This window comes from Sardina pilchardus, chromosome 3 (genome assembly GCF_963854185.1).
Source record: "Sardina pilchardus chromosome 3, fSarPil1.1, whole genome shotgun sequence".
Classification (NCBI taxonomy): Eukaryota; Metazoa; Chordata; class Actinopteri; order Clupeiformes; family Clupeidae; genus Sardina; species Sardina pilchardus.
The window spans coordinates 7,438,155-7,465,862 of record NC_084996.1 but is presented as its reverse complement, the minus strand read 5'-3'; the positions used below and the strand labels follow the sequence as shown (position 1 = coordinate 7,465,862).

The following is a 27,708-nucleotide window of genomic DNA, read 5'->3' as shown; positions in this document are numbered from 1 at the left end:
GTGACAATATCAGCTCAACCATAAAAGATGCCTTTGGGTTCAAAGTGATCTGAACCACCTGAAGATGATGTAACACAGACACTACAGGGATTTCTAAACATGGCCTTTTATCCACAGCTTTCTAGTCCCAATGCTTTTTCTCCTATGTAATCCTATGTGACCCAGCATCTGTGTCAAAGCAAACCAATTGTTTTCACCACTGAGATGCTTATACATTTACTTCAAGTGTCTGACAACATAGAAAGGATGCCTGCAGAGATACATCTGTGTCCGATTACCTCATTAATTGTAAACTGCAGAAAGGGGCTCTTTCTAAAGCCATTTTTTGTCGCCAAAACAGCATATTAACATCAATACAACGGCTTCCATTAAGAAGTGAAAATTACTGACACACAATGAAAACACACACACACACACACACACACACACACACACACACACACACACACACAGTGTGACATAGAAGCATGATATGCCCCATTCCCCCTCACCCCCGTCATGTCTCTGCTTGTGAGCAGTCAGTTGGGCTTCAACTGAAAGCTTGTATTCACCAGACAAAAACACCCTCCAAACTCCTAAACCACCATATAGCCACAAACAAACACAGTATGATATTTAAGTGGCCCTTGTCCCCCCCCCCCCCTTGCAACCCAGCTGTAATGGTGCAGGGAAAGATAAGAAGTAAATAACTGCCACTATCGTGTGTGTGTGTGTGTGTGTGAGAAACAGTAAGTGAGTGAGTGAGTGTGAGTGTGTGTGTGTGTGTGTGTGTGTATGAATGAGTGAGTGAGTCAGTGAGGTCACAATGGCCTAGGCCTGGACAGTCTGATATAACAGAGAAGCCTTCACCCCCTTCAAAAAAAAGAGAGAGAAAAATACATGCTTGAAACCGGGCAAAACCACACCTGCCACTTTCAACAACCAGTTTGCACAATAAACAGAGGATTCTGGAAAATTCTACATCAACAGGCTATAGCCTTCATACCTGTATAAAGAACCACACATCCACACACACGCACGTACTCACCAAACCAGAGGTGGATAACAGAAAACTGACAGTGCCAAAGGCAGTACATTGCATGCAATACAACCACATGATTGACATCTTACAATCCAAATGGAACACAGATAGATAAAACAAAACCAATTCATGTGTTTATCATCAAGCTTTTCAAAAGGTGACTGCTAGTCGAACACATCACTATTCAAAGCCATTCCTCAAGCAGACAAACACACAGAGACAGAGACAAAGTATCACACAACCACTCAGGGAAGTTCAGAGCCAAACACACTGAGGTTAAAAGGTCAAACAGCCATTGTTCATTGGCCCATAGCTGTTACCAATATCTGACATCACTAACGATCGACATACAACCCACAAGACACCACTTCATGGTTAATATGGTAACCATTTTGAACAATAACCACTTCCCTTACATGTACATACTAACAATGGAGACTTCCATGTAATAATGTGACACTGTTGTCCGGAGACATTGGAGAGTCAGGGTCTTAGTATTAAACGATAACTGGATAAACATGAGGAGAGCCAGAATCTGCAGGGACTGTGAAGCCCAGTGATGAGTACTCCATTTTAATTTCTGCTCTGTGGTATAATATGAAATCATGTTTCATACATAAGAAAGGGCCCTTAGTGTGTAAATACCCAAAAACACTCACGGTTTCCAATTTGGACATGCAAAAAGGAGTCAGGCAGCCATCGTTCTAAATTCCGGAATTCTGAGGCAGTGAGGAATGCTCCGAGAGAACATCTAATCCTCAGGATTCTGGAATCTCACCCGTGAAACTTCCAGGGAAAAAAAAAAATTGACCACAGCCTTATTATCCCATGGAATCGGTCACTGCCGCTGTTGCTTGTATTTGAAGAGAAAATATGGGCCTTGGAAAGAACAGGTAACATGGACTGACCTGCCACAGACATAACATACTACGCACACACCACACCTTTACTTTTCTCAGCTTCGTGTGTGTGTGTGTGTGCGTGCGTGCGTGCGTCTTTCCCTCTGCGGCCTCTTCAGCTGGAAAGAATCTTGTGCTTTCTTTTTTTCCCCCACACCCTTTCTTTATTTGAAGTGAAAACGTTGTTAGCTACAATTAAACATGTGGGTGCCTCCTCCTCCTCCGCACCACACCACACCACACCAGGAGAGCCAGCACTTCATTAAAGCCTCACAAACACTGAACGAGACAAACACACAGAGACCAGTGCTGTGCTGTCACAATGCCTCCCCAACACACATTCTTATGAAGAGTGGTTTAAAACCAACACACGAAAAATTCCCAGTAGCCTAACAAAAGTAGCCCCACAATTGAATTCTGTGGCTTGGAGGAGCTGAATGCGCATGTCTGCCTTCTGGGTTGGTATGTATGCAACATAGTGTGTTTGTATGTATTTATGTATGATTCCAAGTGTGAATGCAGACCTATGCTGTGCATACAGACAACCTCTCCTGCTGCTTTTTTACATGAATGGATCACTGAATACAACAGAGATGAGGAGGGGCTTATAGGCCTTGGTGCTATAGTGGGAGAAACAGCTGGAATTTCATTGCATAAAGACAAATAGTGTGTGTGTGTGTTTATAAAAAAGCATATCCAACGCTTTAGAAATGCCAATGTAACAACTCTTAGCCAATGTCACAACCTGCATCAAAACTGAAATGGGGAAAATCAGGAAAAGACAGGGAGTGAAAGAGCATGTGAGGTTATGCAATGAGTGTGTGTGTGTGTGTGTGTGTGTGTGTGTGTGTGTGTGTGTGTGTGTGTGTGTGGTGCAGCGTAAACCAGCTCCAGATGTGAGTAAGCGAGTGAGCGAAAGCAGAGGACGAACGAGAGGACATGGAGAGCAGCGGAGGCTGGAGTAAACATTGCGTGTCCGATTGCACCGGCCAGCAGACAGGCTGGGAATACAACGAGCGGCCGTGGCAGCAGAGCCACATACCTCGCCCCCTACAACCAGCTGTGGGTCAGCAGAGAGGGAGAGAGAACGGAGAGGGGGGCACTTGGATTACTGAAGCCATCTCAACACCAAAAAACCCAGACACACAAAAGTTTGTGGGGGGGACTGTCTAGAACAAAGGCCAACAGTCTCAGCCTTACACCTGTCGGTCAGATGCATTCAGGAAAAGTCATTTCTTCCGCCCCCTTCAGTCAGGAGGTACTAGGAGTGAATCCTTTTGCCTCCTCTGCTGAGGATGAATCCATACATCTGATGGCTCAGATTCAAGAGATCACATCCAGCTCCACTGTCACCTAGCTGGGTAGCTGAACTAAACATTTCCCTGGAAACAGCATGGGCATTTTGTTGGACCTTGATCAGAACTTTTAAAGGTGCTAAAATTGAAGAAAAAGTTAACAATGAGCATCGACCAACGTTAATATCGAAATAAAAATTCCATATCGTTTGGGCTCTACTCTCCATGGTAACTTAGTTATGTTTCACCCTAATCGGGCCAAGAGGCAAGCTAAACGGCTTGCTCGGATGATGGCGCCATGCTGTTTCCGATAAACTGTTTTGTTCCCAGCTGCCTGGTCCATGGCCAGAGCGAAGCGGCTCGACTCGGGGCAATGCGCCGAGGAGGCAGTCAATGGAGTGAGTTACGAGAAGGAAGAGCATCGCCCTTCCGCAGCATTTCAAAGGGTGACAATGACGATGACGATGACCGCGTGACCTTGTGTGCATATGCCAGCACAGCAGGTGTGAGACGAAGCAAGGAGAAGTACAGTTGCGCACAAAAGTTTACATACCCCGAACATACACATGCTAAAGTTTACTAATTTTCTTTCTTTTTAATTATCTTTTGGAATGTATCTTCATGCCTTAATTAAAAAAATTACTATGCCGTAAAGCACATTGAATGACCTCTGTGTATGAAATGCACTATATACTGTATAAAGTTGACTTGACTTGACATATGCCAGCACAGCAGGTGTGAGACAAGGCCAGGAGAAATATCCATCTGATTATCACTTTTAAAAAAGACAAAAAAGAAAAGAACATTCATTCAAAGCCTTTACAGAAACACCATCTCAAGACTCTTGTGGGCGCCGTTACTTAGCAACCCAGGCAGATAGCACTTTATTAGAAAGGACATTTGCATAGGAGAGAGTACTTTCCTCCATGGTATTTTCAGAGTAGGAATCAATGAGGCAAATCTATGCCTGTTCAAATCAATTGAGGGCCACAAGGCTACCTGAACGTTTCAGAGTACGCCATAATCACATCAGACGCTCGAGTGTCTCTAGCTAGCAGATTCAGGCTTGTGAGTCTGCTTGTGAAAGCAAAGGATCCATTTTCTAATGGCCATGCACACACTCTCTCTCGCTCTCCCTCACTCTCTCTCACACTCACACACACACGTCACACACTCAAGTCACAGCATTGCAGAGAGCTGCTAATCTCCAGCCTCATTCAGAAAGCACTCTCTGCCATAAACACACTGCAGCCATCAGAGAGAGAGAGAGAGAGAGAGAGAGAGAGAGAGAGAGAGAGAGAGAGAGAGAGAGAGAGAGAGAGAGAGAGAAAGAGAAAGAGGGGCGGGGAAATCCGTGAGAAAAGAGGAAGAGAGAGGGCACGAGGGAGAGAGAGAAAATTAGAGACCGAAATAGAGACGGGGGAGGGAGATGGAGGCACTAAGACAAGAGAGATGATTTGATGGGTAGATGGCCAGCTCTCGTGAGTGATCCAGAGATAGACTGCAACAGAGATGACTAGAGGAAGGCACTGCTGTGAACATAGGAGGTCATGGGACAAGCACAGAGGTGTGGCGATGGAGATATAGCAAAGATCAGAGAGGTGACTCAACTCACCACTTGACTATATGCATGAGAGAGAGAGAGAGAGAGAGAGAGAGAGAGAGAGAGAGAGAGAGAGACTTTTGACTTTTATTGAACTATTCCAAGGATCAAAACCACCTTAAAAACCTACAATGTAGTCACCTTCCACCCCTACCCCATATATCACCACAAAAATGCAAGTTTCCCATCAGAAAAGGAGATCAGACCCTTGTCAATGCACCATTGCTGTGAGAAAAGGGTCATTCTGTATAGTTCAATCTGCTAAATTATAGGGGCCCATATATGCTAAAACATGGGATCTTACAGCAAACCACATCAGCCATCAGCCACATAGCCATTGTACCTACCAAGTGTGCTAACTACTATAAGTCACACAGAGAGAGAGAGCGAGAGAGAGAGAGAGAGAGAGAGAGAGCGTGAGAGAGAGAGAGAGAGAGAGAGAGAGAGAGAGAGAGAGAGAGAGAGAGAGAGAGAGAGAGACACTAAGTGTGTGTGTATGTATATCCTCACACATGGGGATCGTCATCCTGCAGATGGGAGTGCTGATCAAAGGTGTGACATCAAAGTTACCCGTGTCTGCTCTCTCTCTTCCGTTCTCTCTCTCCCTCTCTCATGCGCACACACACACACACACACACACACACACACCTTATAAAACCACAAACACACAGGTCTAAAATGAAAACATGCACCACACTACCACACATATTTTGACTTTCAACTTCAAACAACCATATCTATGAATTTAAATGGATTATCTTTGTAAAGCCAAGCCAAACATATAGAATTAAGAAGTGAAAGTATATTATCTTTTTTTTTTTTTTTTTTAATATATTTTTTTGGGCTTTTGTGCCTTTAATTATGACAGGACAGTAGAGAGAGACAGGAAGCGAATGGGTGAGAGAGTCGGGGTGGGATCCGGAAAGGACCTCGGGGCGGGAATCGAACCCGGGTCGCCGGCGTGTGGTGCAGGTGCCCCAGCCAGTTGCGCCACGGCTGGGGCCGAAAGTATATTATCTTAAGTCACACACACACAAAGAGGGCCTGGAGAGACCATTTGGTTTAGAGGGACAGAGGTGTTGGAGGAGAAAGGCGTTTGGGTAATCAGACCAACTCTCAGCTTCTGACCTTTACCCCGGAGGAAAGGTCGCCTGGAAGAATCATTAACCAGCTCCTCACCAGGAGCAATCAGTGAGCATACACATAAGACAATACAGATCCAGTCTACACACACACACGTACACACACCTGGGATAAATGTTGATTGCCCAGACTTGTGCCTCTGTTAATTGTGTTCCTAGAGGCATAGAATGTATTTTCCACTGATAAAAAGCCAGGACTGGTTCTCAAAGGGGGCTAAAATCCTTCTCACAGCGCAGTAGCGACACAGACAGCACCACAGTTGGGCTTTATGCTAAAGAACCCCACGCCCGATCCACCTCTCTTTTGTCTCTCTCTCTCTCCAGACCCACAGCTCTGACTGAGTAACAGCACCAGGCTCCTAAAATCACAGATGGCAGAGGAGGGAGCCATTTTGTGTGCTCCCTCTCCCTTTATCTCTCCTCTGCCTCTCTCTGACGCTGGGTATGAGGAGAGCAGCATGTAGCCAGCTGCTAGTCACACTGCTGTCTGCTTTGGCGAGCAGGCCAGGAGAGAGTGAGTGAATGTGTGTTTACAATCCACAATCAGTGATCCGGTGCGGCTTTTGGATAATACAGTGTAGCATGCGTGTGTGTGTGTGTGTCCTCTTGGTCTCCAAGTGGTCCATCTCACACACACACCAAGTGACCAGTGCAGATCTTGCAGACCGCATTCCATCCATCTCATGCCAGTACCTGACATTTGCTTTCCGCTTTCTGTGTTAATCTCTCTTTCCCTTTCTCTTGACCAAACCCCTCCCCTTTTCCATCAACTTTTCTCATATGACTTCTGCTGAATCCCCTCCAATCACAGGCCAGATGTGCTCACTTTAGTGAAGGATATTAGGGGAATATCTATTACCAATAGAACATCTTACTATGTATTGTTGCGTGCAAAAGAAAAACAAAATATCAGTCATTTCAAGGGAGAAAAAGGACAGAGAAAACACCATCAGTTTCCATTCCCTTGAGACAAGATTGGGAGAAAAGGAATTTCCCTTTGGATTGTTTCCCTCTCGTGCTCTCTCTGTCTCTCTAGGCGTGTGTGTGTGTGTGTGTGTGTGTGTGTGTGTGTGCACGTACGTGCGTGTACATACATTTGTCCGTATGTTCACTTGTGTGTTGCCGGGAATTTCCCCCTTGGCTGCCCTTGTGTTTACTTGAGAGCATAGCCACCTCCATGCTGTAGCCAGGTTAAGAGTATGTGAATATGTGTGTGTGTGTGTGTGTGTGTGTGTGTGTGTGTGTGTGTGTGTGTGTGTAGCTACCCATCAATAGCATTGCTGTGCCTCATATGCATCCAATCCGTCTCTACCACTGACCAGCATCCACAACAAGAATATCACAGAAAACGGCATCAGTCGCATTGTGGCAAGATGAGTGGGCTACTCTTCCTATTCCAGACAATTTCCACTGGATCTACACGTAGGATGCCATCCAGAGCTCAAAACGCAGACAGATGGCAAATCTAGAGGGAGGGAAAGGGACAGATACTGTGCTCATTCACAAAACACTGGCTGTGGCACTGGCTGGCGTTTGCCTGCAGTGTGAACAGGGAACAGTATGAAATGTTTAGGTCATATTCTTAGAGGCAGTTGACACACAGATGGTAAAAGCGGAGGAAAGAGCAGCACTCTCACACACAAACACACTCACAGACACACTACACATAAAGACCTCAAAGACCTTCACAAGGTGGACATCCATAACTCGTCAGGCCATCCTTAAAAATATCTTTGTTTGCAGTAACAGCCCCCCCAAAAAATAATTGGGTCGGTAGGTAGGCAAATATTTTTTTTTTTCAAGATTCAAGGTAAAAAAAAAAGTAAATTTTTGGTCACGGCGATTTTGTTGGTATGAATTTAAAAACATTTGCATGTTATATATATATATATATATATATATATATATATATATATATACATATATATATATATATATATATATATATATATATATATATATATATATATATATATATACATATATATATATATATATATATATACAGTATATATACATACACACACACACGACACTATATTGCCAAAAGTATTGGGTCACCGGCCTTGACCCCCATATGAACTTCAGTCACATCCTATTCTTAATCCATAGGGTTTAATATGACGTTGGTCCAGTCTTTGCAGCTATAACAGCTTCAACTCTTCTAGAGTTCTCTTTCCACAAGGTATATGCATGACTGTGTACCCGTGCACCAAGCAAATACAGACATCGATGACAGAGTTTGGTGTGGAAGAACTTGACTGGCCTTCACCTGACCTCAACCCAATAGAACACCGTTGGGATGAATTAAAGGGGAATGAGAGCCAGTCTCCTCGTCCAACATCAGTGTGTGACTTCACAAATGCGCTTCTGAAAGAATGGTCAAAAATGCCAATAAACACTCCTAAACCTTGGAAAGCCTTCCCAGAGGAGTTGAAGCTCTTATACTGTAGCTGCAAAAGGTGGACCAATGTCATATTAAGCCCTATGGATTAAGAATAGGATGTGACTGAAGTTCATATGGGGGTCAATGCAGGTGACCCAATACTTTTGGCAATATAGTAATATTTCTGAACGTGACTTAACAAAAAATCAGCATACTTTATAGAGGGTGCATTAACCGTATGTTATCTGCACACCTATGACTAGATCCAATTTGTTGTAACAACACACAAACACTCTTGCTTAAATTCTTGCTTTATAATGATCTTTACCTTTTTAATTATTCTTTGACTATATTGCCCTTCTCTGCTCTTATTTGTTACTATTTGCTTTGTGTCTAAAGCATATTGAATGACCTGTGTATAAAATGTGCTATTCAAATAAACTTGACTTGACTAAAATGTAGGCTATAGCTTTAAATATGCTGTAGCCTACTGTCAGAGAAGTAAACAAAAAATATATCATATGAAAATATATTATGAAAAAACTAATATGTTCATTTCAATGATTTTACTGGTAACTAGATTGGTTTACTTGCATCCACCGCTACGACGTGTCAATGCAACCTACAAATCAGAGAGAGACATTACGTTGCTTTCTTTTCTCTACCAGTAGCTAGTTCTTAACCACTTGAAGAATAGCTGTCCTTGCTAGCCTGTAGTAGAACGAACCCTTAACGGGTCACTTAAATGTTTCAATCCAAAAGAAACCACTTAATGCTGGCACGTTATCAATTTTTTGAGTGTCTTCCACCAAAACCTTAAGGTCTCATTTAAGTCTGTTGACACGGTCACCGTTACACGAATGGGGAGAAGGGATGGGTCCGAGAAAATATCTGGACATAACTTCGTGCCAAGTCATCTAAATGTTCAAGTGTTTAATGCGTTTTCAGATGGATAATAGTGCCCGAACTAGTATAAGTTTTGACGTTGACCGCGAACATTTCTTGGCTACAGCCGCAGCTATTAGGCAACAGTCAAGCGCGAACCACTGGCAGTGAATGAGACTGGAAGCAGCCCGTAGCGCATGACAAACATAAACATATGACGCCACAGGTTTTTATTTGGAAGAAAGAACGCAGCATACGTTTGTATGTAGGCAATTTGTATTCACAGTACTTAAGAAAATATAATATTATTGTATTGCATTTGTATTGGGTGTTTGAAGAAAAATAGGCTAGGCCTAATTAAAACAAAAAAAAATCGGTCGGTCTTAACGCAATTTGCAACCGGCAAGTCGGTCGGACTAGAGAGGGAAAAAAACAAATATTTGGGTCGGCCCTATATTGACAGGGTCGGTCGGGTTACGGCAAACAAGAATATTTTTAAGGATGGCCTCAAGAACATCATGCATTCTCGCTCACACACACGTGCATGCACACAGGCGCGCACAAACACACACACACACACATAACCCATTGTGCCTTACTCGATCTTCTCAGAGGCACACAGTTCAGTGGCTCAGGAATCTGTTCTGTTGTGAGCAGACAATGTCAGAAAACAACAAGATTATCTCCCCTGAATTAGTGCTGCCTCTCTTACACACACACACACACACACACACACACACACACACACAGACACTACAGATACTTACACACACACACGAAGATGGCACATGGACAAAGCTGGTTAGGGGGTTCCCAGACATAAAGCTCTTTCAACAGGTTTAGGATTAAAATGGGTACACACACACATACCTGTTGGTTAACTGTGGTAGATTTCCATGAACATGTGACAAACTAAAACCCATCTGAATGAGTTGGAAAATATTCTAACAATACAACACCATCACAGAAACACACACACACACACACACACACACACACACACACACACACACACAACATAACCCAGTACGAGGCGCATGGGTTACGTTCAGCCAAACTGGTACCACACTGCATCTTGCCTAGTCATTAACTGCTGAGTGCTGAGTATTCTTTCTTTCTATCTTTCTTTCTTCCAGCCAGTGAAACACACACAGAGACAGACACACAAAACCTTATTTAAAGAAATAACATTTGCATCAATTTCTGTTTGAACCTATTCCCAGTTCTAATCAGACAGACAGAGAGCTGCGAAGGGAGACTAACTACAGAGTAGATGAGGATCACGCCCCAAACCCAGAACCCACTGGATCTCTGAGGAGGGCTAGAGGGAGCAATGCAACCTAGCCTTCATCTGTAGCGGCTACACCAGAAATCTAACAAATGTGAACATCACCACACTGCTTCTCCTTGAGTTTTTGTGTGTGTGTGTGTGTGTGTGTGTGTGTGTGTGTGTGTGTGTGTGTGTGTGTGTGTGTGTGTGTGTGTGTGTGTGTGTGTGTGTGTGTGTGTGTGTGTGTGTGGCCTCCCCGCTCTCCCCTTCTGTCCTCTCTTGGTAATCTTCCCCTTTTGTCTGATATGGGGCCAACAACCCTGAAATACCAAGCAGCCTACAGATAAAGCTAGACTTCAGATTCACATTCGCAGAATGTGGAGGACTAAGGCCAGATAGCATAAGAAAGCACAAGGAGAAACGCTAATCCACAAAGTAAGGACGTACAAATTGCAGTGTGGAGAAAGATAGAAAACAAGAAATAAAAAGAAGCACACTCTCTTTCATATCATCTAAACATATCCTAAACTTGAAGTTCAGGACAAACCCAGCACACACGCGACTCGTACTGTACTCACACAGACTCACACCAACATGTCTTACACTCTCTTCCTCTTTCACAGACACACATACACATACACACACACACACACACACACACACACACACACACACAGAGGAGTCCTTTCATTGGGGTCCAAGCACTGCAGGCGCTGCCAGGTACAGATGATGGGGTGGAGGGAGAGACGGGAAGAGAGAAAGAGAGAGAGAGAGAGAGAGAGAGAGAGAGAGAGAGAGAGAGAGAGAGAGAGAGAGAGAAGGAGAGGGGAAAACGGAGGGAAAGTAAGAAGGGGAGTGCAATGCATTAGGGAGAGTTTAGCTTGCACTGAGGGTGGTCCTTTCTTATGCTAATAGGGGTGTTTATTTGGCACAGTTATTTCAAAGGCAGCAGTTGCTTCATCTTAATTTTCCCCTGAAGGTCAGAATGGTTCTGAGGACAATCATTCTAATGGCAATCACACCTCAAATTGCCTCAACACCATCCCTCAAGGTTCCCATGGCAAAATCAGGTAACTCCTCCTAGTTTAATTTCCCCCTAATTTCATTCTGTTCGGTTGACAGTCCAGATTTGTACAGTTTTAGCAGTGGAAAATCATGGGTAACCATGGGAAACCATAACAGAGCGCCTGGTAGAGAATGGCACAAAGGTGGAAATATGGCCTTTGGGACGGTGCAGGAAAAGTACTTCCTCCCTCGCCATAAACAGAGCGCTGCAGTTGTTTATGCCCGCCTGTGATGGGAGCTGGTGCCAGAACAACCTACGCTTCCTTGATGCCCCAGTACAGTTGATGTTAGCTGTGCTACCACAACTCTTTATATAACTATTAACTAAATATGATAGGTTTCCTGTTAACTTCAACTCAACCTCATGTTTTCAACACTACGAGCACAAGAAAAATCCCTGCTAGGTTGCAATGCTATGGTTACAAACACACCAATCATCAGCTTATATCAATGCCCTATCAGAACCTCATACAGCCACTTCCACTACTGACAACATAGCCAAAGATGGGCATTCAAGTTCATCATTCAAGAAAACAAGACTTGGCTGCTTTACAACCCTGGAAAGGGCGGAAAAAGGAAAAGGCACAGACTTCTTGGGAATCCCTTTGTTCTCTCCGTAAGAGTTGTGGGGTGAAAGAAGTGCTCAACTGGGGCACAACGCTACCATGTCAGCATGCCTCAGTTGTCGTTTCCTTTGACAAAAAAAAACGTGAACAACCAGGAAAGCAGGAAACGGAGATGGGGAGGCGAAGAGGAAGGAATGACATGGGCGAGGGGGAGGGGATTTAATCTGGCACATCTCAAATCAAAATAAACACATACATATGCAACCTGGAATCCAAAAACACAGTGAAGGAAAAAACCAGCATGGACACACACACACACACACACACACACACACACACACACACACACACACACACACACACACACACACACACACACACACACACACACACACACACACACACACACCTCTTGTCCATTCCTCTCTTGGGATGACCGAAGGAAAGGGTATGAGACACAGTTGGATCCAGAAATCTGACAGGAAATCAGTCCTCAAGCCTCTACTCTCACTCAATTAAGCTTATGGTTCCAAAATCATTTAGACTATAGATATTTACTAGGTTAGTCATTATGTATCAAATGAGACAGAATCCAGCATTGCCTCAGACTTTTTGATGTAAGATCAATGTAAAGTTTGATCTAACCTGGTGTGATTACATGTTTGGGTCATTTTTAAGGGGCTTAAACGGTATATGGGGTTAGTCGTGGGAAACATGAAAATCTGTGGGAATAGTTCAATGTCAATGAATGTACAAGGTGCCAATGTTGTGCATTCATGGATAAATACAAACAGTTAATAAATACTAATACTGACTAAACAACATATTGTATTCAAAGAGAAAAAGCACTGATTGTGATCAAAGGGGAATGAAAAAACAACTTTATAAGACCTGCAATGTCACACTTTTTACCGTTTTTGTAGGGCTTTTGTATAGAGCTTCATAGAAAACCGATGAGTATGCTCTACATGCTTTGAGAGATAATGATCATATAAAATAATACATTTGAAGATATTAATGTCCAAACATGGTCTCCCAGATAATCAGTTTTTCCTGCCTGAAACTGAGACAATTTTAATGGCTAAAAAACATATATATATATATATATATATATATATATATATATATATATGACAGAGGATTTGAACAGGGCTTGGCTGTGGGACTTATTCATGATTTAGACAAGATTCTGCAGCAACGCCCTTATCACGGAGTGAGCCAAGCATATTTCATCAATAGGTGTGTTCACCCAAACACTGGCTTCAATTACAAATCACTGGTCATTTTCTCTCATGACCTCAGTCCAATTAGTCTTCATCCCTTTCTGCCATGTCCACTGTCAGAAGTAATTATGTAAACAAAATGTCAAATCACTTCCTATTTCTCCAGTCCGCTGTCCAATCATAACCTACACACAAATGGCATCACTTTCCATGAGGTCAAAGAAGCAAAGCATAGAGATTTTCTACAGCTGCACAGAACCTACCATCCCCCTCTCCTCGACACAGCAGCAGATCATGTGAGCTTCTGTCACGGCTCATGGCTGACAGGCCTGCAAGGTGCGCTTATGTGTGGCTGCGGTTTCTCCATCTCTCTGCGCAAAACCGCAACAACAGGCTCCCTGCTCTATCGGTGTCTCTCTACAGCCTGCTCATGCACAACACATAGACCATCATCAGCAACACCTGCTCTCACACACACACACACACAGAGTTTAGAAGACAAATGTAGACTGCACAACATTCAGCAGTGTTAACCTCTAGGCCAACCAGATAAACATCACCCACATGGCCACATTCAACTCAACAACATCTACTTCAGACGAAGAGCAGTCAATAGCCCTCTATATCATCTAGGGATGGTAAAGATTCTTCATGAAGAATATTTTTCTTCTGGCCAAGAGCCAGTCCAGTCTAATAACTCAGAGGGGCATCTCTCCCACTCTGCCTCTCTATCGCTCTCCCTCTCTCTCTCTCTCTCTCCCTCACCTGCTCTCACACACACACACCTGCTGACATATTCCTTTCCAACAACTCCAGCTTAGCAATAACTAGCCTCAACTCCGAGGGGGCCGTTTAGGCAGGTGGTGCTGCATTTCGATAAGAAGAAAGGCAGACCTAGATACAGCTGGAGTCTTAACTGTGCGTGTAGATAAAAGCATACTGTCCAGGTGTTCAGTAGGAGGGGGAGGGGGGAAAGCTCCACTCCCCTCCCTCCAGACAGAGAGAGAATAAAAGAGATGAATCAGAGTGTGACAATCACACTGGAAGAGGAGGAAACAAAAACCCCACATCCAGGTCAGCAGCCTCACTCCTAGTCAAGCCGTCAGGTTAAGATGACCCGCTCTCTTTGGGTACACGCACAAACAAATGGACCACAACCAACGTGGTCTAGTTAAGGTCTTCTGTGTGGACGTGTTTCTAATTTTGCACGTGTGTGAGAGACGCACTACAACCTTTAGAGAGTACCTGGAGGCAATATTTCCCTGGCCCTAATGCTTACTCATGGCCAGTCCTGTATGCTTTGAATCCACAATTAAGTCATGGTAATTGGTAAGTACAAGAAGAATAACAAGTACAATTAAAACTACACATTCTAGGTGTCCACAGCTGCGGTGTCCATGTGCACTTCCGCTAGCAGGTATAATCAAAGTCTTCCCTCTCACCCCCCTCTGCAGTCTGACGAAGCTCATTTTCATCAACACAGATCACACTGTATTGTGACAGCCACTTTAACAAGCGTGTTACACTGCATTACATGTACTCTGAATAATAGAGGACATTTACACCCATAGAGACCTGTACAGTAGAACAAAGACAATGGCTGTACACATACCCACATCACAACACTAAAAAAGCATCTCAAACAACATAAAACAGTAATAAAAAAACAAAGGAACTAAAAGGAGATTCCCCTGCGAAAGAGAATCTTCAGAATGGGCCTCGTCTTTAATACCTTGAAGATATGCTGAAGGATATGCCTTGTACACCCATCTCTCATGTGCACACGCACGCACGCACACACACACACACACACACACACACGCAATCTCGCATGTAGTGATGAGATTCAGAGGTGAGTCACATCAAAAGCTCCTGCCATGAGCCCAGAACAAAGCCAGCCATGCAAACACCCAATACCATTGTTATTATCCATCAAACCAGGAAAGGGGAGGAGATGGAAAGAGAGAGATGTGGGGGGGGGGGGGGGGGGCAGTAGAGTGAGAGCAAAAGGAGTGATAAAAGAACAGGTAAAAGAGGGGTGAAGAGCAGCTTGACAACTACCAGATCTTGGGCCTCGGCTACAGGCTCTTGATGTTTCTACTAGCTGACGTTCCCATTACGCAGAGCCTTACTTAGGTAAGGATACGGGAACACTGAAATCAGCTTTGGGAAGAAGGCCAGTGCTACAGGTTTCCCACCACTAACAAAAGCAGCTCCCCTTCCCTGCATGACTGCCTCATCAACACACCAGTAACCTTCAATCTTATCTTGGCCTCCCTCAGAAAAAAGCTTGTGTGTGTGTGAATGTCTATCTGTGTGAAGTTGGGTTTACATACTTTTGACCGTGTGTGTGGAAGGACGGAAGGTTATATGTGTGTTTGTGCACACACACACTACATGCCTTTAACGTTGAGTAAGAGAATGCGGGGGCAAGGTTTTTGAGAATGTATATGTTCATCTGGTTTTTCACACCTTTAAGTGTTTGCCCAAGTGTATGTAGGTTGTGTGTGTGTGTGTGTGTGTGTGTGTGTGCACGTCTATCCTAAAAGGCAGAAAAACACCCTTAGCCCCAAAGGTTGCAGGAGCAAGCACCCATCCACGCCCGTCATAAAAGCTCATTCAAATGTGTGCCAAAAGTCTCAAGTGCATTCCACTCCACTCCATTCCATTCCTCCCTGGCTTGGGGCTCGGGCCTGGAACCTAATCCCGAGTAATCGTAATCCACAGCCTGATTAAAAAGACGAATGTAATTCCCCGGCTCGGCTACATTGATGTAGACTCATCTTTATTGAGGAGGGGGAGGAGGAGAAGAAACTAATGAAGGAAGCCGGAAAGAGGGACAGAAAAGGAGGGGGAAAAAAGAAGTGAAACATGGAGAAATCCGGATGAGCAACAGGAACACAGGTATCATCCTTTTAAATCCTGAGCACAAAATGACCTGTCAAAGGTGGATGGCCGCAGACACAAAGATACAGGTGACTGTGATAAGGGGGTGTAAATGGAACATGCAAGGAGGAATACAATGACAGCCTGAGCAGAAATAATAACCCGGCCTAACTGGCTGGGTGAGCTGGCAGGGAAAACAGGCTGAACTTGAACACAAGGAGGTCACCAAGACCCAGAGAAGCAATTATCACCACACACACACACACACACACACACACACAGTCACAAAAAGCATTACCCTCGTGACATCGCACATTGTTCTTTTATTCCTTTCTATAGCCATAAGATAGATAGATAGATACTTTATTGATCCCCAAGGGGAAATAAAGCACCAGAGGGAGTAATATTTACACAAACTCAATAGGTGAGAACGCGAGACTAGGGTACATTGCAAAACATAGACCCAAAGAGACTAACGGGAGGACTAGGAGCAAAAGACAATCAAGCAGGCATGACAAAGCAGGGAGATGAATCCAAGTCTACTTCCTCCACCACTAACCCAACAGGAAATGAGAGAACTGGGACAGAAATTCAACATGGCTGCTGGGAAGGCAAGCAAATGGATGCTGAGGCTGCGGGTGGGTTTTGGGTTTCACTCTCAAATCGCTCATCTATTCAAATGAGGAGACTTTATTAGCTATAGCTAGGCTAATAATTGATCTGGATTTGATCCAGGGTTAGAGAGAGAGAGAGAGAGAGAGAGAGAGAGAGAGAGAGAGAGAGAGATAAAGAGAGAGTCTAAAGAGAGGAAGAATACAGGGGTGGAAAAGGAAGAGAGAGAGCAAGAAACAGAAAGGAAGGAGAGAGAACGAGAGAGAGAGAGCACCCTCACGCACACATTCAGATCCCTGGCAGCTTAGGCTAATTTAACATGCCCTCTTTTGTGGCTGCTTTCAGGAGCCGTCTGTGCTCTGGATCAGATGAGCATGAATGAGGCTTTACACGAGCTGACACTGTTGCCGGGAAACCGAATCTCTCAGGCTGAAAGGGTGCCTGTAACCACACACAGGAGCCATACGTACACACACACACACAAGCACGCACACAGGCACACACACACACACACACACACACACACATACACATGCACACACACTACCATTAATGAATGCATGCTTCTCTGACACAGGCACACACAAATATGGCTGCCCCTGAGGCTGGTGTGGGTTCAGGTATCAAATGGTTAAATGGGTCACGGGACGGAGGGACAGAGACAGGCCATATGCTGAACCCAAGTTATCATGTTTACCCAGGCCCTGCCAAAACACCACTAATATATCTCAACTTTTACTGTGGGAGTTAAGACACAGGACTGATCCCACATCAGCACAGCAGCTAGAGCCAAGCTGACACTAGATAGAGAACACTAGCAACTGAGGGATGCTTCAGACAACGTAGATGCATGCCAGTGTTTGTTTGTTTTTTTTGTGAATTTACACTTTTCTGCTTGAGGTTATATTACAACAGCATAGCAGCACAAACACAAAGACAAATCCCTAACACAGGATTGTAAAATAAACAGGAGGCAAGAGTTTGGACACAGGGTTTAAGGGTGAACATGTATTAGAAGAAAAATATAACCCACCTTTGATGGTGCTGTTCATCCAACCCTGTCTGAAGCGTGTGTGTGTGTTTGGCAAACACATATCTTAGCGAACCTATTATCTATTTGAGACATCAAATACATTTAACCCCGTATCAGCCCTGAAGTATTAAGGAATCACATGGCATCGCCACTAAGCCAAGGGTTCCCAGGTTATGGTCAAGAAGTCCAAGCAGAATCATGTTTACACTGTGGATTTTTCCAGGTCATTTCACATACACAAGAAATTAGGTGGTGTGCATTCACTGCCACGCTAGCCAGGGGTGATGAGTATTCATGGACACACACACACACACACACACACACACACACAGACACACACACACACACACAGACACACAGACACACACACACACACACACACACACACACACACACACACACACACACACACACACACACACACACACACACACACACACACACACACACACACACACACACACACACACACACACACACACACACACACACACAGCAGGATTCAAGTCTAGTGCCTTAGCCTCCTGTATCAAGGGTAGGTAGCTATGGAAACTTGAGGATTTGGATACGGACAAGCCACGACGAGGGGTAACATTAGGACTCTTAAGCGAGCAACGTTAATGATTACTAACATCACTATTCAATAACCCGCTTTACAGATCCTCACAGAGCTGCTACCGAAAGCATAGCTATATAGGATAGACCATAAACACCTGCTAAGGATCAACACTTTTCAGACTACACCAAAACAGTAATTTCCCCACTCTTGTTCCAAAACAACTTCAGGTGCACTGTAGCAAATGACCGTTAACAACGTCAATGTTGGCCTGTGAAATACAATGTTAACAAAGTCACATGAGGCTGACTGGAATCAGACAAAGCAACCGAGCTATCAAGCCGATCAGACGTAAGCACAATGTAACCTTGAATGGAAAATGTGCTTACCACATAATGACAATGTTAAAATTTGACTATAATATCACATAGTCCTGTTTAAATACATCCTGTTTTCTGTGCATTGTGTGTCAGTCATTTTCAATCTTAACATTTAAGCTTTGGCATGTCTAAGTCCTTATTCTGTGTAAGTCATTGAAGACAAAACTAATTGCATGGCCAAATTCTTGTCTGTGCTCCTAACTTTTTTAACCCCAGGAACACAACTATTCCTTGACAATAAGAGACCCATAGTCCTCCTGGGTGTCTTCACCTTCAAGGGCACAGGGAATGACTTTGGGAATGCAAACGTGGCCAGGCATAGCATTACATCACAGTATCACGTGAGGCCACGACTCCTGGCAAAACCATGCCACACCCACCCACCACACCGCATCACACTCTGATCGCTCCTCACTCCAGCCTCTGTGTGTGAGCGTTCCTCAAGATCACAGTCTAGTACAGCGGAGTGGCTCACATTGGAAAAATGTGACATGAATTTCCCTTCAGCAGATCACTTGCTTAGGAGCTTTCTTTATGGTGAGGCAGGAACTACGCTGCTTTCCTGTCTCCCTCATTCTCATTCTCATTCCTTACCTCACACACACACACACACAAACTTGTGTGTCATAATCTGCAAGTAAGCCTATTTGGTCTTACACAATGGTCATGTGACTTGACTTCTCACTGAAATGTAGGTTAGCTTGCCTGCATCTGTCTATGCTGGCTGCACTGCAAATAAACATTGTTGCTGTCAGGAACGCTGCCTCAACATTCCAGAAACCCTTCCACCATGTGGCACGCCACGAGGGTAAAAAAAAACACAGACGCCACAATCATGAACATGATCTAGACAAGGAAGGGTGAAAAGAGAAAAACTCAAGGCATCTTAAGCCTACCTTACACTGACAAGATTTGGGAAAGATTCTTGAAAGATTGTAGTCTTTTGAGTAAAAAAGCTTGAATGAGGGGCATTAGTTAAAAGACTACAATCTTTCAAGAACCTTTCCCAAATCTTGTCAGTGGAAGGTAGGCTTTAGGAACACAAGCAGAAGTCATTCTTGACTCGCTTTGTAACCATCGGTGCAGATTTAAAATGAGCCTAAGTAGCCGTCACACCTCCACTTTCATATTCTGACCAGAGGGGTGACATAATTGACTGGCCGCCGTGCGGCCTTATAAATACCACTGCAAGCCACCTGTCACGAGCTGAAACACTCCCAGAGCAGGCTAAAGCTGAATCAGCAGGCTGATTGGTTCAGCACGCTAGCGCTGAATGCCTAATGGCTTTCTGGGTAAAAATTAGATCCTCCTGCTAGCCTACCCCATGTCCAAAAACTCCCAACCGCAGCTCCCAATAAAGTCAAGGGGAGAGAGCGAGTCAAGACCAGCCTTGGTCAACCAACCCCTTTGGCTACAACCACACCTTTCAGTAAGTAGTTAAATTTAAGCCTGGTTCTGCCCATTTAGTTCGTTTTTAACCAAACCTTTACCACTCTCTTTGAAGTTTATTTTTTTTGTGTGACACGCGCGCTGACATTTCTGTTAACCGTTTTCACCCTCAGAGTACGTCCAGGGTGTCTGTGTGGTTTCGGCAAGATAAGGGACTCAAGCCCTGAACTATGGGCCTGTGCTCTTGGCTGGTTTTCTTTCACAGTCCCTCTGCTTCCAAGTACAAATATTATCTGACACAACCAGCAACTCTGTCTACACTGAAACTCAGTCTTGTACAGTCTCAAATACAAGCACAAGCACAGCCACACACACAGACACTTACGAAGGGGATTTCAGGGGTATATTTTGAGTAGAGCTCTCAGCTGTCTGCTACACTCAACTCCAACTTGAAAGTGAAAGTTGCTTAATATCTGACATGAAATTTAATTGTCTTTCCGTTTCAGTGCAACAGAGGACCTCTCTCTCTCTGAAATCAAATCTCCATCTGTGTTCTCTGGTCCTCCCTTTACCTCAGGATGTTCTTCAGTTTCCTACTGGGACGTTTGGCTGCCAACAGACAACTTTAGCACCTTTCAGTCCCATCTTTCAGTTTCCCTACCAACAAACACCTGCAAAAGTCAAACTTTTTCACAGTCATCTCAGTTAAGGAGGCTCATTACCACATAGGAATGCACAATATGCCAAATATTAGATTTCTACAGATACTTCATATGCCAATATTTTAACACTCATTTCATGTACATACAAATCTTTCCTTAATTTCCTTAAAGCAGTCATACTGTACTGAAATGAAACTATTACACTACGGGCGCATTCACACTAGACCATTTGGTCCGGACCAGAGTTTGTTTGGACTGATGGTTTAGTTACTTTTGCTAAGGTGAACAAAGTCTTACTGAGCCTGGGTGCAGACCCGGAACCAGACCAGAGTCCGCAAGAAAACAGAGGTCTGGGGTACAGTTCGCTAGAACTCTGGTGCGGTTCAAATGCTATCTGTTCCAAAACCAGGAAATAAACTGCCGATTTTGTGACGTTGCCAAGCGATATTGGAGCTATATTGGAGCTAATAGAAGCTGATGCGGATATTGTACCAATAATATAGCGTATCCCTAAAATCATGCTCCCTCGTTAGACCACTACTAGCATGCTAATCTTTCCAGACAAACCCACCAATTAGAAAACTACAGCTTACACTGACCAAAAAAACAAAAAAAACACAGACCTATCCTCTGACAGGGGACTCAAGAACCCTATCGAAAGAAGCTTGCATCTTGCAACATTCCATCATCGCAAACCTTTCACTCTTCTCACACACACACACACACTTCTGCAAGTGTACTCACAGTGGCACGTGTCTCTGCTCCACATCGACGCGTCCGAGCTCCTCTTCCTCCACGTCCGTCTCGCCGCCACTGCTGCTCTCTGTGGCGTCCGAGTCGAAAGCCCCTTCAGCCGCGTGCAGGTTGGTGCCGCCGCTCAGGGACAGCCTCTCCAGCTCCGCCGGCACCGAGCCGCCCTTAAGGAAGCGGCCCAGGCCCTCTCGCTCCTGGGGGGTGAGTGCGGCGGCAGCGGAGGAGGAGGATGTGGAGGCAGAGGTGGAGGCGATGGGCACCTCCCTCTTGCGCAGGGCCTCCAGGGGCCCGAGTGTGCTCTGCAGGAGTCCCCCCAGCTGCTGCTGGATGTGCCGCTCCACCTGCTTGGCCTGCACCACCTGCAGGCGCTTGCGAAGGCGCCGTAGGCGGCCTTCGATCTGGCCTTGCCGGCTCTGGCTCTGCTGCGTCCGCTCGCGCAGCTCCGCTCCGAGGCTGCCCGGTGCCGACGTGAGGTGATGATGTGGAGAGCTGCTGATGGGGGGTGGCGGCGAGCAGGATGGTGGGATGGAAGAGTCTGTTGCCGCCAGCGATGGGGGCCGGTCCGTACTACTGCTGCTGCTGTTGTTGTTGTTGTTGTTGCTGCTGTCTGTGGGGTCCTGCGATGGGGGAGAGACCCTAGATGGAGGCGGTTGCTCAGGGTTACTGTTGTCCTGGGAGACGTCAGCTGGGTGCTGGGGGTCTGAGGCGCCTTCTTCACCACTCCTGAAGGGGCCATTGCCATGGAGAGCCCCTCGCGAGGCACACTCCAGAGGTGGAGGGGGAGAGTCCGAACCCGACCCCGATCCTGCGGGCGTCCTGATGCCGTTGGACCCTCCGTTAAGTGCAGCGACGCCGGGGACGGGCTTGGCCAGCTTCTTGGCCATGCCGTTGACGGGGGTCGCGGGGGCGCCCACGCCGCCGGTGCCACTCATGAGGCTGCGCAGGCGCTCCTCGGAGAGCTCCAGCTCCAGCGACGGCCGCTGGCGACTAGGCAGCAGGCCGGGCAGGAGGCCGTGCGTCTGCAGCAGTGCGACGCCCTGCAGCTTCAGGGACTCCTTGCTGGACGGCACCGGCGTCACATCCGAGCACAGGTACGAGGCCACCAGCGGCTGCAGCCGGCCCAGCGTCGGGGCTTCGGTCTGCGCCGACGGCTCCTCGAGCTTGCAGGACGGGACCGCTACGCTGCTGCCGACTCCGCTGTTGCCGTTGTTGTTGCCGTTTCCGACGGGCGTCGTGGTGTGGTGGTGGTGGTCTGGGGAGGGGGGCTGAGCGGCGGCCGCTCGGCTGCGCTTGACGACGGCGCCGTTGCTGGGCGCGACACCGGACTGCACGGGATTGGGCGAGAGTGTGGAGGGAGGGGCCAGCTTGAAGCGGATGCGGTGGGCTTCGGGCGGAGCGTCAGTCAGAGCGGGCGCCATCGCAGCCATGCAGCGAAAGGAGGAGGGGGGGAAGGGGGGCGGCCGGGACGGGGCGTCTGGCACCGCTCAGGCCAGATCCACTGCACCCAGCTACCACTACCCACTCTCCACGGCACAGCCTGAGAGAGAGAGAGAGAGAGAGAGAGAGAGAAGAAAGACAAGGAAAAAAATATATATCATTAGATGTTATCACATCAACACCTTGGCTATTACTTCACATTCTGTTACAATTTTTTTTTTTTATTTCTGAATGCTTCAAAAAATCCTGTCATTAACTGTGGGCTACAATAAAATCATCATGTGGGTTAGCAGCATACTGGCTAATTGTTTCTTATGATACACCAGATTAAACAATCACACAATCTGACTTTGTTGTTGATTAAACATCATGTACATAATCTTCGTTATACAAACGTTTAGTCCAGGCTATTTAGTAACTCATTTTTGCCAAGTCATCAACGTCTCCAGGAACACCAGACACATCATAACTTATTTAACAGTCCACAGCAAACAGCAGACATATAAGCAGCATGTTTGCTCCCAGGGATATAAAGCAATTAGTGTGGCCTTACCAGCACCTAGGCTCACTTGCCTGCTGGCCCTCTAACTCAAACAGCCTAAGAAACCCCCTAAATCTCCATGTCCAAGTCATGTCCAAGCCAGCTCAACTCCCATAGGCAGCAGGTGTGTTATGAAAATGTAGCCGTCTTAAAGGGCAACGTGCAGGTTGATTTCAAATATGAATACTTCATCTTGTCTTTTTAAAAATGCATATACGAATTAATATGTTTTACAATACCCACAGATAGGAATTCAGAAGAAAGTGTACACATTTTGAATAGGCTTCTATATATGCCTCTCCCGCCCACAAATGCATCATATTGTGTAGGAGAAGGTAAAAGGTCACTACTAAGCTGTTTTAGCCTACATGTGTTTATTTCTTCCTCACCTCAAAAGTGTAGCCTAACTTCTTCATTCCCAACATCTTTTCTGAAGCTGTAGCGAACTCCACTAATTAAACTTTTCCGCCGGAAGGTTGTGACAGAAGAAATATGGCCAGTCAAACAGTTTGATGTTATTTACCATGCTGCCTAACCGTTGCGAAATATTGTGAAAATTCCTGTAGGACTTAAAATGAAGACAATCTACGTGGATGCTTGATCAACAGCAACATCAAAAGTGTGATTGCTAAAGCAAATGTATTAAACCATATCAAGATAATGTCAACAGACACAGACATGGACACAGCATTAGCCAGTCATTCAGCAAAAATCTTTTCTTCTGCCCATCATTCCTTCCCCTGTTCTATCCCTGGCCCTTATCTCGCCTAGATGGCTCATAACTATAGGGATGGATCCATTACACCATTCATTGAACTTGACCTGTTTGCCCTCTGCTACCTCACTTCCGGTTAGTGGTTTATAGATGCGGAAACAACATCATTTTTTTCCCCTTCTGAGAATTCACAATAGCTTATCTACACTATGCTTTATAGGAGTTTCCAACCTGCAAGTCACTTTTTAAAGTCGGGGTGGATGTGGGGTGCTATGTACTGTACTGAGCATGCATGTGTGTGTGTTAGTTTGAGAGAGAGAGAGAGAGAGTGTCTGTGTGTGGCATGAGGAGCCAACAGCTGACTGTGCCACAGATGTAGGTCAGAGCACCAACCAAAGCCAAGGCCCATAGATGCCTAGACATGCGCAGGTTTGGGCGGGGGGATGGGAGACTGGGGAATTTTCACAGATCTGGCACCCAAACAAAGGGGGGTGAAGCACAAAAGGGGGGGGGGGGCAGTGGGGATTCTACACACAAGGGGAAATTCCATCATTTAACCAACACTCCGTTGGGGCCCAGCACGGGGGTCTGATCCAAAAAAGCAACAACACTAGGTCTCTTTCTCGCCGCTCTTCAGCATTTGTTGTGTGTCCAGTCAAGAAAAAAAAAAAAAAGTGTCCTTATTATCCTGAACGCATCTGACCCCCCTGAGGACTACAGGCCCTCTGTCTTTGCCATTTCACTAAAGCAGGGCCATATGAGTCCTGTGGCCCCTGAGGAGGCCATGAGGCACCAGTGACTTTCACACAGGGCTCTAGATGAGGTGGTACCGGCAGTGTTATATAACCAACCGACTGTTTCAACCCATGGGGCAGATGATCCAAGAAATGCACGGCCAGGAATGCTCACCATGACATGCTGCCAGCCAGACCGCTATGCTACCAAGTGCTTGGCAAAGAGCGAGAGAGAGGGAGAGAGCGACAGAAAGGGAGAGGGGGAGAGAGAGAGAGAGAGAGAGAGAGGAGAGAAAAAGGAAGGAAGAAGGGAGAGAGCGAAAGGAGCAAGATAAGGGCTTAAAACAATCATTTTGTGCGAGGGAACCAAGATGAGAAATACATCAGCATCCTATGCTCCTATGAATCTGTAATCCAAGATTTCTCAACACCACTCATGACCTGACATTTTGACTCAAACATAAAAAAAAACTGGTGGGAGTTCAAATAATAGCTGCTTTCAGACAAGTCGTCCGCAGCGTATGCAGAGCTTTGTCAAACGGAGGTCCGATCATCCATTCGGGTTATTCAGATATAACACATACTGACATTATGCGGTCATATCTATGAACGGCACAGACACACATGAACAGAATCTCGGTGTGGTTGAACAGGTTGAATGTGGTTGAACACACCGACTAAAAATCGGAATTCTAAACAGTCCGCTATGTTGATCAGATATACGGCCCAACCGCTTGACATCCGCAGAACATGTGGGCTTACACCTAGGTTTGAAAACAGCTAATGACTCCAGGGGATTCTCAAGTTTTTTTTTTTTTTTTAATGCCGTAACCTTTGGCAAAGTCACTGTCTACATACAAGCATGAGGGAGTTCCTGGGAAAGAGCTCTCTCTCTCTCTCACACACACACACACACACACACAGGAATACTTCAGGGGAAACATGACAACAACAAAAAATGCAACAGAGCGCCACTTGCTCACAGGTCCATGCTATGAATGACAGTTGAAAGGCTTGCGCGTTCCTCCCAGGCTCTGCTGCTAACAGGCAGCTTTTGGGGGATGAAACGACTTGCAAGCTTCACTTACTTGTTCTGGCATCTCTGCTAACTCACAGGGAGATGATGCTTTTGTTCTTAAGATGATGCCACAGTCGAAGCTTCAGCAAATGGAAAGGGGTAGGGCTGTGTGTGAGTATGCACGTGTATGTGTGTGTGAACAGCGCTGCCTATCCCTGCAGGAAGCGGTTTTATTGATGAAGTTGCAGAAGGGGAAGGGGGATGGGTGATCGTGTGCTCTTTAGCAGTCAAAAAAAAACTGGTTGTGCTTCAGAGAATGTGCAACCTGTCACTTTCTTTAAGATTCATACACATCACCTCATCTCTGAGTCACTTCCTCTTTCTTTCTCCTTCTCTCTCACCCTAACTCACAACATGACTCGTCATGAATTGCACTTGAAAAGAGTGTGTGTGTGTGTGTGTGTGTGTGTATGTGTATGTGTATGTGTATGTGTGTCTGTGTGTGTGTGGGGGGGGGGTGTTACAAAAACAGCTTCCTGTTCTGTTGCCTGAATGCCTGAGTTCTGGGGTGGAGACCACAAATAACGTCAACTGCACAGGGAATCAGGAATGGGGAGGTGCGGCAGCTTACCCGGGAAGATCAGGAATTTAAAATAGCCATGCAGTCCATGTACATTTCAAGCAGCTCATCAGTTCAAGAGTCGCCAATCAAATTCGCCCTCCATAATCTTCAATGCAAAACTAGGATCAACCAAACATTCAGCCTCGCACACACACAATGTGAGAATTCCAACCCAGTCCTTATGGAACATTCGAATCACTGCTAATCACACTCGCTTTTGGAAATCCAATCACTTGAGGTCACACACACACCGAGACCCTCATCTGTCTCAGAACAGAAGTCCAAGTCTGTGCCGGTATGTGCGATGAGACGGAGAGACTGCAACAGTGTGTCATGTGTGAGTTGATGGAAATTAGTGAGGGAAGGAGTGCAGGAGGAGTACAACAGAGTGTGGGTGGATAAGATAGCAGCGGACGAGAGAGGAGTCACCAGTGGCCATGTGGTGTCTTTGCACTACAATTTGCTGACTGGGTCAGTGACACCATCTCGCCCCTCCCATCAATGACTATAGGTCCGCACACATGAAACAAAGTGGCAAATTGCCAGGCCTGAGGCCACAGCCTTGTTCCAAGAATGGATTTTTACCTGCATGCTAACGAGTCTTGCGATTGACAGTGAATTTCCCCTTGGGGATCAATAAAGTATCTATCTATCTATCTGCTAACCTTGAAGGTCACACAGAGAGAAAAAAAAGAGGGTGTGAAACAGTGAAGAGAAGAGGAAAAAGTATGAATTAATCCAAAGAGACAGATGAAACGGAATTCTCTGGGGAGACCACTCTGATATGAGCGTACATTTGTGAAGGCACGCGCTGTTTATCATGAACAGAGGGGGGAAGTAGAAGGGAACGCTGTGGCGGATGTTTATGTGACACGCACACACGCACATACGAGAACTGTGCTAATCTCCAGAACTCATCTGTAGCTGGGTCTTAAACTTGTGACCCACACACCACTATGGGGCTCTGGGGGGGGTCCCCCTCCCCCAGATGTTTTCTTTGGGGCTCAACTGGGAC

General features: G+C 45.6%; 1 protein-coding gene across 4 annotated transcripts in view; it reads right to left on the bottom strand.

Annotated features, from left to right (window-relative positions):
* The window catches only part of kansl1b (KAT8 regulatory NSL complex subunit 1b), a 71,079-nt gene that overhangs the window by 21,230 nt on the left and 22,141 nt on the right, over positions 1 to 27,708 (bottom strand). For all 4 annotated transcript variants that reach the window (XM_062531592.1, XM_062531594.1, XM_062531593.1 and 1 more), the window contains one exon: positions 21,618 to 23,163. In XM_062531592.1, the coding sequence (XP_062387576.1) occupies positions 21,618 to 23,053 (1,436 nt within the window). In that variant the 5' untranslated portion in view covers positions 23,054 to 23,163. The remainder of the gene's footprint in view (positions 1 to 21,617; positions 23,164 to 27,708) is intronic.